Genomic DNA, 11,989 nt, shown 5'->3' with positions numbered 1-11,989 from the left:
CCAGTGTTAACTATCATCAGTCAAAATCAGAAATTCATCAAAATTGTCAAAAATAAATAAATGAAAAAATTAACGTTTGATTGACACGGACTGGGTTCGTAATTTTTTCCAGCCATGCCCGAGGACATGAACTTCGTATCTTGCGTCGTGTGCAAAAAGGGTGATAGGGAAGTCCTCACCTCATTATAGGACCGTAGTGATAAATCTTGCGTTCTACAATGAGCCACCATAGTTCGGAGCTCTGAAAACAAAACCTAAAACTGCACTTGTTCCGGAAGTGTGCCAAAACAATTAGCTTGATGAAACCAATCCAAAAGTATTAATGTATATCAATGGTCCACTTGTACTGTCACTACAAACTTGTACTGTCACTACAAACTTGCCGCCTCTTTCCCACAGAAGGAGATGGGAGCCGTTGATTGGCCGTGTTGAGTGAGGAGCACGGGAGGGAGTCTTGTCGGAAACGAGACACGACGGACGCTCGATTTTTGGACGTGTGGCAACTTTGCTGTTGAACTGACTGGAACGCGTGGAGACTTTACTATTTTTCTTCGTAGGAAAATGAACGGTGACTAATTTGATTTCTCAATATTTCCGTGAGTGCTGGACACGATGGACACTGTCTGACTCCAGAAGTACTTGTAGCCTTTTACGACAGCACTACGCCACTACAAAACAGCACCATAAACAAAAAGTTGATTTAAATTCGTTCAATAGACTCACACTTTAAATGATAGATTTCAGTTTTCCTTTAGTGTTTTATTTTATTCTAAATCCAAAGGGACACTTTCTCGCAAATCCCTTTTGGAGATTCTCTGGCTTCAGTTATTCGTATGTGGCGGTTGGTAACGAGAGAATAAAAGAAGGTCTTCGGAGAGCGGTTACGATTGGCGGGTTGTGATTGGTGGAGCATGCAATCTCCCGGCTTTTGAAATTTGTTGTTATTGTTCACGGGTTGTTTTCGTTTCAGTTCGGTTTTATTTTGTACGTGTGTTGTCTTAGTCTTAGGCGTTTGCATGGTAATAGCAGAAAGTATATTGTGAACCTTTCGAGTAATTCTGGAATATGAAACAAGTGACGATGAGCGTGTGTTATTTCTAAAACTTCATGCTCTACGTTTTGTGTTGGAAACATAAGTTTGCCATCAGGGCGTTAAGTTAACCGCCAATGCAAAAATTTCATCATGTACAACCTCGACGTTGATGTTCCGAAAGAAGAATTGCACAATGCTATTATCCAGGAACTTCGTCTTCTTGGGTTAAAAAATGGCCTGATTCCTAAGCGGACTAATAAAACTCATCAGGTAAATTTTCATGAATGTTACTTCACGTATGCTGTGTTGACATTTTCTTTCACGAACTGAATAAAAAATCTACTGAAATGTTAAGTATACTATTTTATTGCAAATTTTTGAATTTTTTAAGTAATCTGTTTTATTACTTTCAGTACCCCAAAGGCGCGAGTAACCGTGGAATTGTTTTTCGCAAGCCACTTCAGCTCTTGTCATCAAGAATAGTTCAGCTACAATCTGGAGTAGAAGCTGAGGTCCCTAACATTATCCAGGAAATAAGTTGCTGTATTGTTAAACAAGCGGGCACTGAAGGAATTTTTCGAAAAGCAGGATCAACTGCTCGACAGAAAGAAATCAGGGTAATATGTCTTTCATAATATTACACTACATTTTACCGTACTCTTTCACTTTTAATTACATACTGTTCATATCAATGTGTTATTCTAAGTTTTATTGAATCTTCCTTTTTTTCCAGGCTGTGTTGGACCAGGGCCAGAAAGTTCAGTTCTCTCAACATCATGTAATTGATGTTGCCAACATATTAAAATTTTTCTTGCGTGAATTACCGGAGCCTGTGCTGCCCTTTGCGTATCATGATTTATTTCTTCATTGTTTGTTGTTGGATGATACTGCTGGTGCAGCCCTCCTTGTTAGTCTTCTGTTGCCAAGACCCCATCTCCATGTTTTAGCATATTTGATGGAGGTAGGAGCAATTGTTCTTTTATCACCCATCAGCTTGTCGCTGTTGTTTCTATCTGACCGTTTGTTCCTTCTTTTCAGTTCTTCCATCTAATATCTAGATTGAGTGAATCAAACAAAATGAATATAAGCAATTTAGCTATTGTTGTAGCTCCATCACTAATGCCAGTTTCAGAAAAGGTGTCAGTTGTTCAGAACCCCCAGCGAATCGGTGCTCATGTTCGCATTATTGAGGTATGTGTGACTTATTTTTCTTGCAGTGTTTGGATAGTTACTGAGATACTTAACAAATCCCTTCTTCCTTGAAGGTGTTAATGTCTAATGCTGAGCGAATAGGTGTATTGCCAGATGGTGTTGTGGGTAAGTTGTCTCTCACACCCTCAGTTTCTAACATGTCATTGGCAAGTGAGGATCACACTAGTGGTTTGACATTTTCAATGAAAAAGAAAAGAAGGCGCAGTGGTTCACTGACAAGTAAGTATTGTATCCAAATGTTAACGGTGTGTTATAAATAAATATAAGAAACCTAGTATGGCCTCTTTTTTATGCTCAATCAAATTTCTAGGAATGTTTAATGGATTGAAAAAAATTGTAGCTGGGAAACCCTCTCCTGGAACAGAAACTGACTGTTCAGGAATGGAGGAGGAAATAGCGCTTGTTTCTTCAACAACAGACCTCTCAACACCATGTGTCAAATCTGCTAAAAAGCGGAAGGCCTTAGATGCAACCTCTGCCTTTTCCAGTAAAAAGAAGTATGTTAAACTATTTTTTAGAACTTCCACCATTAAATTTTGACTTCTAACATTTTGAAATTTAATTTTAATTTCTGCAGGAGGGATGTTTTAATGGCTCTTCCTCAAAGTACAGCTTTAGCAGACACTCCATTTAAGAAGAGTTCAAATACTGCACTAGACTCTGGTGAGACTCCTCGGGTTTGTCCTCACCCAAAGTAAGTGTTGAATTTTAATTTGTGTATTTTCTTTACATTCATTTCGACTTCTCTTAATCTGTGATTTCGTTGCAGTCCTCCAAGTAATCTCAAAAGCAAATCCAAGAGTCCTCAGAAAACAAAACACCGCAAATTCTTTCCATCTAGAACCAATTCTGAGTCGTAAGTAAAATGATTAGTAGTTATTGAGTTTTAAAATTTTTGAAACATTGCGGGGTGATGTTTCTTGAACATTTTGCAAAAGAGAATCTTCTCTGTTTTTCAGAGATAACCGTAGAATTGGAACCAGCTCTAAAAAAGGCCTTTCGGGTGTCAGCAGTTTTGTTATCAAGAAGCAGGTAATATTTATTGCATCCCTGACCTCAATTCTCTGTAGTACCTTCCAACTCATTTAAATTCTATTTCCAGAAAAATCGTGCAGATCGCCATTCAACAAGTGGAAACTTTCTGGAGCGAAGCTGGAGTGCAGTTAGCAGCAGCAGTTGGGGCCGCAAAAAGTTACGGCAATCTGATCAAACTCGTCTTAGTCTTCTCTCCACTTCATCAGCCGCTCCTCTTGAAAGTGATTCAAGCCATGATGCGGATATAGGGATTGACCTCAGCCATGAGGATCCCTTTGATACAAGCCAAAGTGACTTTGTTCATGTTCCAAAGAGTGAATATGAAGACTTAAAATGTCGACTCTCTGCCATTGAATCATGTATCTCTCATGAATTCAGTAGCGTTTCTACCTCTGAAAGCAAAACTAGTCCTGATCCTCTGAATGCAGCAAACACTCCTCTTGCTGTACAGAATGTCTATGAGAAAACTTTAGAAGATGCTGACACTGCCAAAGATGCTTCAACTGACATACTTGCTAAACGTCTTAGTAGGGAGCTTAAGATTCGCCGATCGAGTGATTGTAAAGTAATAAGGTCTCCAAGTGCCCGTAAAATAGGATCCATTCGCCGCAGATCTCGGGAAAGGCAGAGTCCATCTGTCCGACGGGAGTTGCGCAGAAACAAGTCGTGGCACATGATGCAGCGGCCAGTCAATGTGGCGCTGGCGACTCCCTTATCAGCGGTAGATTTACCGTCGGCCCAAAACAGTCGTCTACGCCGCGGCCGTCCGAACACTGTGTTCTCTGGGCTGCCGCACCCGACACCCAATCGCATCAGCAAGGAAATTAAAAATGATGATATCATCCAAATATTGGGTGCTGATAATTCTCCTGTCACCCGCAGCCAGGCTCGCCGAGCGTCGTCATTCCATGGTAGTGAAGTCACATCTCCTTCACTGCCATCATATAAAAAATGCAGGAGTCAGGTCAATTTAGCAAAAGCTGCATTATTAGCTCATGCTCAACAGAAAAATAAAGGAAGTATGGATCATGATGAAAAATGGCGAGATGCTCAAGAGCTACTCAGTTCCTCCAAAGATTTGCTCAGTGGTGTACCTGCAACAGGAAGAGAATCTATTGCAAAACTTCGTAGTGAAAATGCTGGAAAAGTTCTTGCCACTGCAAAACTTTTTAATGCCAGTGCTGACGTTCCAAAGCAAGTAGAGACAAGGAGAAGCAAGATCCATGAAACATTCCCAACACAAACTAGTCTGAGTAACAGTCAAGCAGAAACAACAATGGAATGTACATCAGGAAGTTCACATTATGGAAAGGAGCAAGAACTAACAGAGAAAACTGCATTGAACAGAACAAAGACTGACTCAAACCTGTCTAACCATGCGTTATCAGGTAAAAATTGTTCATCTTCTAAATCCACCATTACCAACAAGAAACTAAATGGAGAGAAAAGCCCCGCTGTGATGTCTCATACTAGAAAGTTGAGATTAAAGACTTCACCTACACAATCTCCAGCAGCTCGTCCTACTAATAGTAAAGTGAAGAAACATAGTAGTATGAAAACTGATAGAGTTGCTCATAGTCAACCAGTGAAGCGGAATCTTTCAGTTCCTGTAGAGCTTCTTGACAAGGGCAAAGAAAACCAAGTTGATAAATCGTTTTCTAATGTTTCTCCACTTTCCAGGGGCTTATCACCCCAGGGATTAAAGGAATCAGTACCTCTCACTGAAAGAATTCAGAGGATATCTGTATCCCCCTTGAAAGATTGTAACAGAATCACTGTACAATCGTCACATCATCAGGTCACGAAGTATTCCTCAGTAATCCCATGTACTCCAAACATAAAACAACCCCTCACTGCTCTTACTCCACGACGCAAAGCATTCACACCACAAAGTGTACGAGGCTTCACTGGTCATACACCACTGAAAGTTTTAGCAGCACCTTCAATAACTCCCATTCACTTGAGTCAGCAACGTTCCTCTCGCCTTCAGCATCATTCTTCATCTATTAAAGCTGTATCAAGGAGCATCAAACCCTGTAACTAAATTTGGCTGTGTATAATGTTTATTCTTTCTATTGTACCTCTTTCTTAGCAAAGGAAATGCATTTGTAGTGATTCTTTTAGTTGTTCTTAGTTACAGTGGAGGTATCAAAACTTGTTTATTAATAGATGGAGTTTTTAAAAAATATTACTTTGTACACTTGACTCGTATCATTGGAAACTGCTCTGCAGAATTAATTTTCATTTCTATGATTTTTTGTATTTAAACATACCTAGGCTTAACCATGTATTTTAAATTACCGTGCTGTCAGTCCTTTTGTTTTGTAAAATTTAGTTTTATTTTTGTGTGTTTATGTGTGAGTTTTTCTGAATGTGTATCTTGTATTTTATCCTCAAAATAAAGATGAAAATTTTATCTAGATCACGCTCAGGTTTTATTTTATTTATTAGGTGCAAGAGTTTTTTTTTATCAGAGGGAGAGAGAGAACTTCTCAGTTTTCTTGGCATGAGATGGTTGTAAGAGAGATACGGTTTGAGATCGAGCAGTAAGGACAACCGTTTTGTTTTTCCCTCCCACTGTTTGAACGATAGCTCAACGGAGAAGTCATGATGGAGTCGATCAAGGGGAAGTCGTGGGCTGGACTCCTACTCATTTACGCAAACAACTCGTCTACATTAGATATAGATCTCTATTATTTTCAAACATCCACATTTCGGTGGTCACGTCTGAAAATGTGGAAAAGTCTCATGTTTTGCGTCCCCGAGGGATATCGTGAATTTTTGTTTGCAAGGTTTCCGCTCCCGTTAGGTTCTTTTCAAGCGCTCGAACGCGTCACCCAGAGCGAAGGCGAACTCGTTCGATGCGACTCAATCGATATCGACATTGAATTTGAAAGCGCCCGATTCGTATGTTGTTTTGGTTTGTATCAAGTTCTGATTAATGTCATCATTGTTTATATTTTGATAATGATTTGATGATTGCTCGAAAAACAATATATGCTGACGCAACCTAGTACTGTGGCTTTACTTCTTCTTGTAGGTTATGATATAGTTTCTGTGTATCAATATCTTTCAATGTTTTCTGTCTGTATTCATTTGTATACAATAATTTTCTGCTTAATTGATTTAACGTTTAGTTACTTCATTTCAGCGTGTATACAGTCCTTAGATATCTGTGTTCATAGTTCTGTTGTATTATCTAAACACAATGTTAGAGTGCACTCAATTAACTTTATCATCTTGCTTATACTGAGTGCTGACAATGAATGTACTACGTTTACAGATGCCATTTTAGAACTTTACCAGAGACATGGGGGAGCCCTCAGTCCAGAATATGTTGACCCGCCTTATGGAGGAGAAACATACCTTTACCTATAAGAAATTAGTGGTGCCAATGTCAATGAGAAGTCCTTATTGGAAATACTATGGTTTCCCAGCCACTGAGGATGGAGACATTATAACAAAGGTGACATAGCAGCAAATGTCATAGCTAATAGTCAACATTAGTTTTTGACAATAACACATATGTTCTTATCTTATTTTCAGGTGAAGATTGTTTGCGTTTTGTGTAAAGCCCAGCTAGCTTACAACAAAAATACCAGCAATCTGCGCATGCATCTTCAAAATAGACATTCTAAGGAATTAATGGAATTAGTTGCTGAACATCCCCCAGAAACACGTCCAAGCCCCAAGGTAGTATTGAAACATCAGGGTCAGCTATCTTCCTGCATCATAATCTTATTGTCAATCTTGGTATCTGATTTTAGCAATTAGCTGCGCAGGCACAAGCAGACCATGAAATAACATCAATCAGACACACAAGTCCCCATTCTAAAACACCTAAACGTACTAAGTATCACCGGTCTTTAGAAAATACTGACAGTGGCTTTACTAAACAAGGAAATGTTTATTTTACCCAAGCGGATGGAAGTATTGAAATCGATGGGGACTTGCAGTTTATGTCAGATCCAAATATATCTATAAGCAATTTCACAGAAGACGAGGAGGCCAGCAGCACCATTCAAATTCTTGGGTCAACCAGTGGAAATAATTCAAACGTTGTTTTACAACATGTAAGGCACTTTTCTTTGTTTTGTCCTCTATTTTGAGTATTTATATCAAATAGTTTTTGTATCAAGTCACAATATTCATTTGTCTTCCAGGTTGAAAGCAATAAGAACATTTCAGATGCAATCGCAGAATATTTAATATTAGATCTTCAGCATCCTGATGTTGTAGAGGGAAGGGGGTTCCAACGACTTATAGCTACTCTTCGCTCACCTTGTGAAATTCCTAGTAGAGGAAGGCTTGTAGATGAAATTTTACCATCAATGCAATGTCACCTCAAGGAGACAGAGCAAGCATATTTACAGCTATTTAATGGTGACTATGGAATCACAATAGAAGAGTGGTCATCTCACAATGGTAAAAGATTTGTATGCTATGACGCTTTGTGATAGGTATTCAGACAATTTAAAATTATTTTTTTATTTATTTCAGATGAAATTTTTTTGACTTTTGGCTTACATTATGAACACAAAACTGAGCCTCAGTTAGAGTCCAGAGTTTTGTCAACTGTACATTGTCCCAGTGGGACAAATGGATTAGATTTGTATGACTACTGGATGGTCTTTATTGATGCTTTGCTATCTGAATGGCATATAAATCCTAGCAAAGTTACTGCAATTTTAATTGCAACTAGTCAAACTGAACTTATACAAGTACTTGCAAGCAAAAATTTTACACTAGTTCCATGCCTAATGTATTCACTTCAGGTAAATTGTACCTTTATATTTTTGTTCAAGATTATGTAGGGTTTTACTTTCATTAGTTATTCATTAAAGTGTTTGACCTTTTCACATTTAGGAGTGTGCAACGTACCTGTTTTCCCTCCCTGAAGTTAGTCCAGTGCTGAACAAATGCAGGACTCTCCTTGGCCTTGTGCATAGGCACCCCACGGCACTTGCGTCACTACGCATGCAAGAACCTGAACTCCAGGTGTGCTTCTATATTTCTATTTTTAATTTTTACATTAGTTTTTGTTTAAGTGTATCTACCTCTCACATGCAATTACTGAACTTTTAAAATAAGAATGTTTATATTTTCAGGTTGATGAAGCTTTAGCTACTGATTTACCAGCCATCTGGATGACAACGTACCAAATGCTAGAGCAGCTCTCTTTACGACGAGCAGTATTTCCAAGTGTATTGGAAAATGTAACAGAGTTATCTTCTGAACAGCGTTTGCAATTGCTACTAACAGAAGATGACTGGGGTACTGTTGATGATGTTGTTGCAGCTCTAGGTCCATTCAAGGTGCATTAATTTTTGAGACAGCTGTTTTTAATTTTAAAAGTTTTCCAATTTCTCTTGTTAACTAGTATTGTGGGTTTTCAGGTTGCTGTTCTCACCTTGAGTGAAGAACGCTTCCCTCTCTTATCATTATTAGAACCATTGTTGTGGCAACTTTGCAGTTCTCATCTGCAATCAAAAGAGGGTGATACAATTTTGGCTATCAGATTGAAAGAGATTCTTCGTGAAAATTTGGCATCAAAGTAAGACTAGTTTTCTATTATTATTTTTCTTGTAATCAATGTTGGAAGAGGGTGACTAGCCTCTCCTTATGTTGGTTCGTGTATAGGGTTCTCACCTCCCACACTCTCATTTCTGCACCCCTAAATCAGTAGATACCAGTCTTGTGATGATTGTGATCGTATGAATTTTGTGCTTTTCTACATCAGGTATATCAATGAAGACGTCAGAACTCTTTTGAGGACTTCAACTATGCTTGATCCAAGATTTAAAACTCTTGGATATGCTGATGATGGCATCAAAGAGGATGTATATGAGAGAATTCTGAAGTCCTTGGAGGAAATATTTGAACAGTTTCCATCAAGTCAGGATTCATTAAGCACGCCTCACAAGAAACCACGTTTGTCAGGTAACTTAATCATAGGAATGTTATTTCCTTATGCATGTCTTGCTCATAATGCATCATGATAGCCCTCTTATTCCATTCTGCAGGAATGGAGCTACTTCTTGGAAATGTGTGTGAAATTAAAGGGAATGTGGGCATTAGTGATAAAGCCAAACTGGAACTGGAACAGTTTAAATCTGAAACTAGTGCTCCACTTGACGCCTGTCCTATGCAGTGGTGGCAACTTGGTTCAGCTAAATGCCCACATCTAGTGTACCTGGCACGCCGTTACCTGAGCTTGCCAGCTGCTGTAATGCCAGGATACCGTATTCCACTACCACAAGCCCTATCATTTCATGAGCGTAGGAAAATTCTTCCACCAGATCTAGCAGATACCTATTTGTTCCTAAATACAAATTATCAAGGATGATGTCAGTTTTGCAAATTAGGTTTCCCAACTTCCTTCCCTATATATTCTACATTTGAAATTGTATTCTTGTCTCAGTGTTAGATGGTTTCTGCCCTTCCATAATTAGGAACTTGCACAAAATTGTCATTTGTGCTAAATTGTAATGTGTTTTGCAAGTTAATTTGTTTTTGTTTTGTTGTTTTTAAAACTATTAATGTATATATTCACAAACTAAGCTGGGTATAGTTGATTTTCACCTGTATTTTGTTTCATGAGCAATCACTATTATTCCCTAGTGAAAATTATTAATTTTTCTCCAATAAATATCAAATCTAAGTAGTTCAGAAAATTAGCCTCATGCTGCTCTTTGTAAATAGATGTATAGTTTAGAAATATCTTTTTAATGAAAAGGAATCCCATCAATTGACTAATATGTTCAAATTGAATTTCATTTAAGTATTTGACTAAATTTTATTTATTGTTGACTTTAATAATGAAATGAAATTAGAGCACCTTTATCATCTGATTCCACATTGAATTGGATTGGGAGTTTGTGTCAATGCACCGCTATACTAGCGAGAGTCCAATCAGCATCCTTGTAGAAGCGAGGATCACTTATGCGAAGAACGGCTCTCTTGTATAGATGATAGTATAAAACAGCAACTGTAAATAAAATTTTATTTCAACCAAGTTAAGATAGTAACAAAATTTATTTTTCATCCACCCTCATCAATCGGTATTTACCTGATCTTTGTACAACATACAATGTATGTAACCCTTCAGTCCACACATATGAAAGGGACTGGCTCCACCTCATATTTAAACTCCAACTGTGGTACGCAATTGTAAGAGTCAAATAGAATAACATGATGTAAATTACTGCACAAAATTTGTTGTAGATTAAGTACACAAGGCCAGCCTGAAAATATATAGAAAATATGAGTCTTGGTTTGTTGTTTGTTGTCATCTAATTCATTTAAGTTGAGCTGACCTGGAAGAGGTACGTTGAAAAAAAAGATAAAAGTAATGTAGTGAATGCAAATATAAGACACAAATCTTGAATCCTGTAGTGAAAATATGGAATGACAGATCAATAATTATAAACTAGAAAAGATGGTAAAAAATGAAAATAACTGATACAATTCTTCTGATATCATACACATAAAATATTAGAAGCAAATGACTGTCATAGCGTAAAAATTCTGAAAAAGAGTTCATAAACAAATCTGTGATTATAAGAAAAAACTGAACTGTCATAAGAACAGTGTATCTTGTGCTAGTTGTCTGCATTTCTAGCTAGAAAAAAAAAAAGAAATACAGCAGCTAGGCAGCGCCAAAATGAAAAACTGTTTAGATGGACATGTTTGTTTACTAACACACACTTGACAACGGTTGCTAAGGAAGTGGTGAGCGAAGTCCACTCTCCCGCCCAAATTTAAACCTGCCTCCGTGTGACCATCGTTCTGTTCTTACGTTATCCTGAGCCTGAGATGATAAAAGGAAGGAAAAGGGAAAAGGTGTCTCGTCGGCCGACGGCTACCTCGAAAACTAATTTTGAGCTAGCGCGGATGAGTTTCGGCAATACTGGCCGAAGATTCGTTAGGAGGCGGGTCGAAGTGTCAAATTAGGTGTGTCAACATGGTACATATGTGGAAAATGAAAATAGTCACAGTAGCCAGGACTGTTTTAATGAATTTATTTTTAATGTCAACAAATTTCAAAAAATTTATTTGATGACAGATGTCAAATACAATTTCACCAGTACGACTTTTAAAACCTTAAAACACCTTTGATTTCAATAAACACGAGTAACAAAATAAGTGGTACACAACAAAGGCCATGAAAATGTTTTGGGCCCAATATTCCTGAATGATGGTTCAGCAATGATTTGGGTATCCAACATCAGATTAAATAAAAATTAATAATTGGGGCTTTCATTATTCATCAACAACTTTACACACAATAATATAGCGTTCAACACCAGCAAATTCATAAATATTATAGGAAAAAGCCTCTTTTGTATTCTCTTAAGCAAATATAACAGAAAGACTAAATTCATGGTATGGAACCATAAATACTTGATAGCCCTGATGGTAAATTGGAACAGCCTTCATAAGCTTTAAGGTCCATAATTGGCACCATTTCTTTAACCTTTCTGGCATTATTTAGGTCTGAAGAACTATACCACACAATTTGTTTAGACATATTTAGCTACTTCTTTCCATATTCTGTGAGTTAACTTTTCTAGTATTCTAAACATTCTTGTATTATTTCCAACTCATGCTATGCCATCAAAACCCATTGCATTTACTGAAAAGCAATAAAAACAATGGCACCGAACTCTAAACATACACGAGCCAGATAAATATCCAAACAAACATAGA

The 11,989-nt window shown here is 37.7% G+C and overlaps 3 protein-coding genes across 4 annotated transcripts; 2 read left to right on the top strand and 1 right to left on the bottom strand.

The window, feature by feature from the left end:
* Positions 1–881: 881 nt before the first annotated feature.
* On the top strand, positions 882–5,702 carry LOC113211791 (uncharacterized). The gene is made up of 10 exons (XM_026430277.2): positions 882–1,303; positions 1,447–1,650; positions 1,767–1,994; positions 2,072–2,224; positions 2,299–2,464; positions 2,556–2,742; positions 2,823–2,939; positions 3,015–3,101; positions 3,205–3,277; positions 3,348–5,702. Exons 1-10 carry the CDS (start codon positions 1,184–1,186, stop codon positions 5,322–5,324), a joined length of 3,312 nt encoding a protein of 1,103 aa, XP_026286062.2. The 5' UTR covers positions 882–1,183; the 3' UTR covers positions 5,325–5,702.
* A 261-nt stretch (positions 5,703–5,963) lies between these two features.
* Positions 5,964–10,300, top strand: LOC113211738 (E3 SUMO-protein ligase ZBED1). Of its 2 annotated transcripts, none has more exons than XM_026430212.2 (11): positions 5,964–6,200; positions 6,564–6,746; positions 6,827–6,973; positions 7,048–7,353; positions 7,444–7,705; positions 7,781–8,055; positions 8,147–8,278; positions 8,389–8,595; positions 8,677–8,834; positions 9,021–9,220; positions 9,304–10,300. In XM_026430212.2, the coding sequence occupies exons 2-11, from the start codon at positions 6,591–6,593 to the stop codon at positions 9,624–9,626; spliced, it is 2,166 nt and encodes a 721-aa protein (XP_026285997.1). In that variant the 5' UTR covers positions 5,964–6,200; positions 6,564–6,590; the 3' UTR covers positions 9,627–10,300. The 2 variants fall into 2 exon arrangements, with proteins under 2 accessions (XP_026285997.1, XP_026286005.1); XM_026430220.2 differs by having other exon boundaries at positions 6,162–6,316.
* LOC113211765 (transmembrane protein 138) lies at positions 10,063–11,983 on the bottom strand. The gene is made up of 4 exons (XM_026430243.2): positions 10,765–11,983; positions 10,597–10,669; positions 10,350–10,524; positions 10,063–10,268 (listed from the first exon to the last, which is right to left on the bottom strand). The coding sequence occupies exons 1-4, from the start codon at positions 10,893–10,895 to the stop codon at positions 10,162–10,164; spliced, it is 486 nt and encodes a 161-aa protein (XP_026286028.1). The 5' UTR covers positions 10,896–11,983; the 3' UTR covers positions 10,063–10,161.
* Between the last annotated feature and the right edge of the window lie 6 nt (positions 11,984–11,989).

This window comes from Frankliniella occidentalis, unplaced genomic scaffold (genome assembly GCF_000697945.3).
Source record: "Frankliniella occidentalis isolate FOCC.00 unplaced genomic scaffold, Focc_3.1 Scaffold15, whole genome shotgun sequence".
Taxonomy (NCBI): Eukaryota; Metazoa; Arthropoda; class Insecta; order Thysanoptera; family Thripidae; genus Frankliniella; species Frankliniella occidentalis.
The sequence above is the reverse complement of the archived record's forward strand: the minus strand, read 5'-3'. Positions and strand labels throughout refer to the sequence as shown.

Coding starts and splice junctions, on each gene's coding strand:
- LOC113211791 (XM_026430277.2), top strand. CDS start 1,184: ATGTACAACCTCGACGTTGATGTTCCGAAAGAAGAATTGCACAATGCT. Junction 1,304..1,446: donor GGACTAATAAAACTCATCAG/GTAAATTTTCAT, acceptor TATTACTTTCAG/TACCCCAAAGGCGCGAGTAA. Junction 3,278..3,347: donor GTTTTGTTATCAAGAAGCAG/GTAATATTTATT, acceptor TTCTATTTCCAG/AAAAATCGTGCAGATCGCCA.
- LOC113211738 (XM_026430212.2), top strand. CDS start 6,591: ATGGGGGAGCCCTCAGTCCAGAATATGTTGACCCGCCTTATGGAGGAG. Junction 6,974..7,047: donor AAACACGTCCAAGCCCCAAG/GTAGTATTGAAA, acceptor ATCTGATTTTAG/CAATTAGCTGCGCAGGCACA. Junction 8,279..8,388: donor TGCAAGAACCTGAACTCCAG/GTGTGCTTCTAT, acceptor TTATATTTTCAG/GTTGATGAAGCTTTAGCTAC.
- LOC113211765 (XM_026430243.2), bottom strand. CDS start 10,895: ATGCAGACAACTAGCACAAGATACACTGTTCTTATGACAGTTCAGTTT. Junction 10,525..10,596: donor TTTCAACGTACCTCTTCCAG/GTCAGCTCAACT, acceptor ATATATTTTCAG/GCTGGCCTTGTGTACTTAAT. Junction 10,269..10,349: donor GTATGTTGTACAAAGATCAG/GTAAATACCGAT, acceptor TTTTATTTACAG/TTGCTGTTTTATACTATCAT.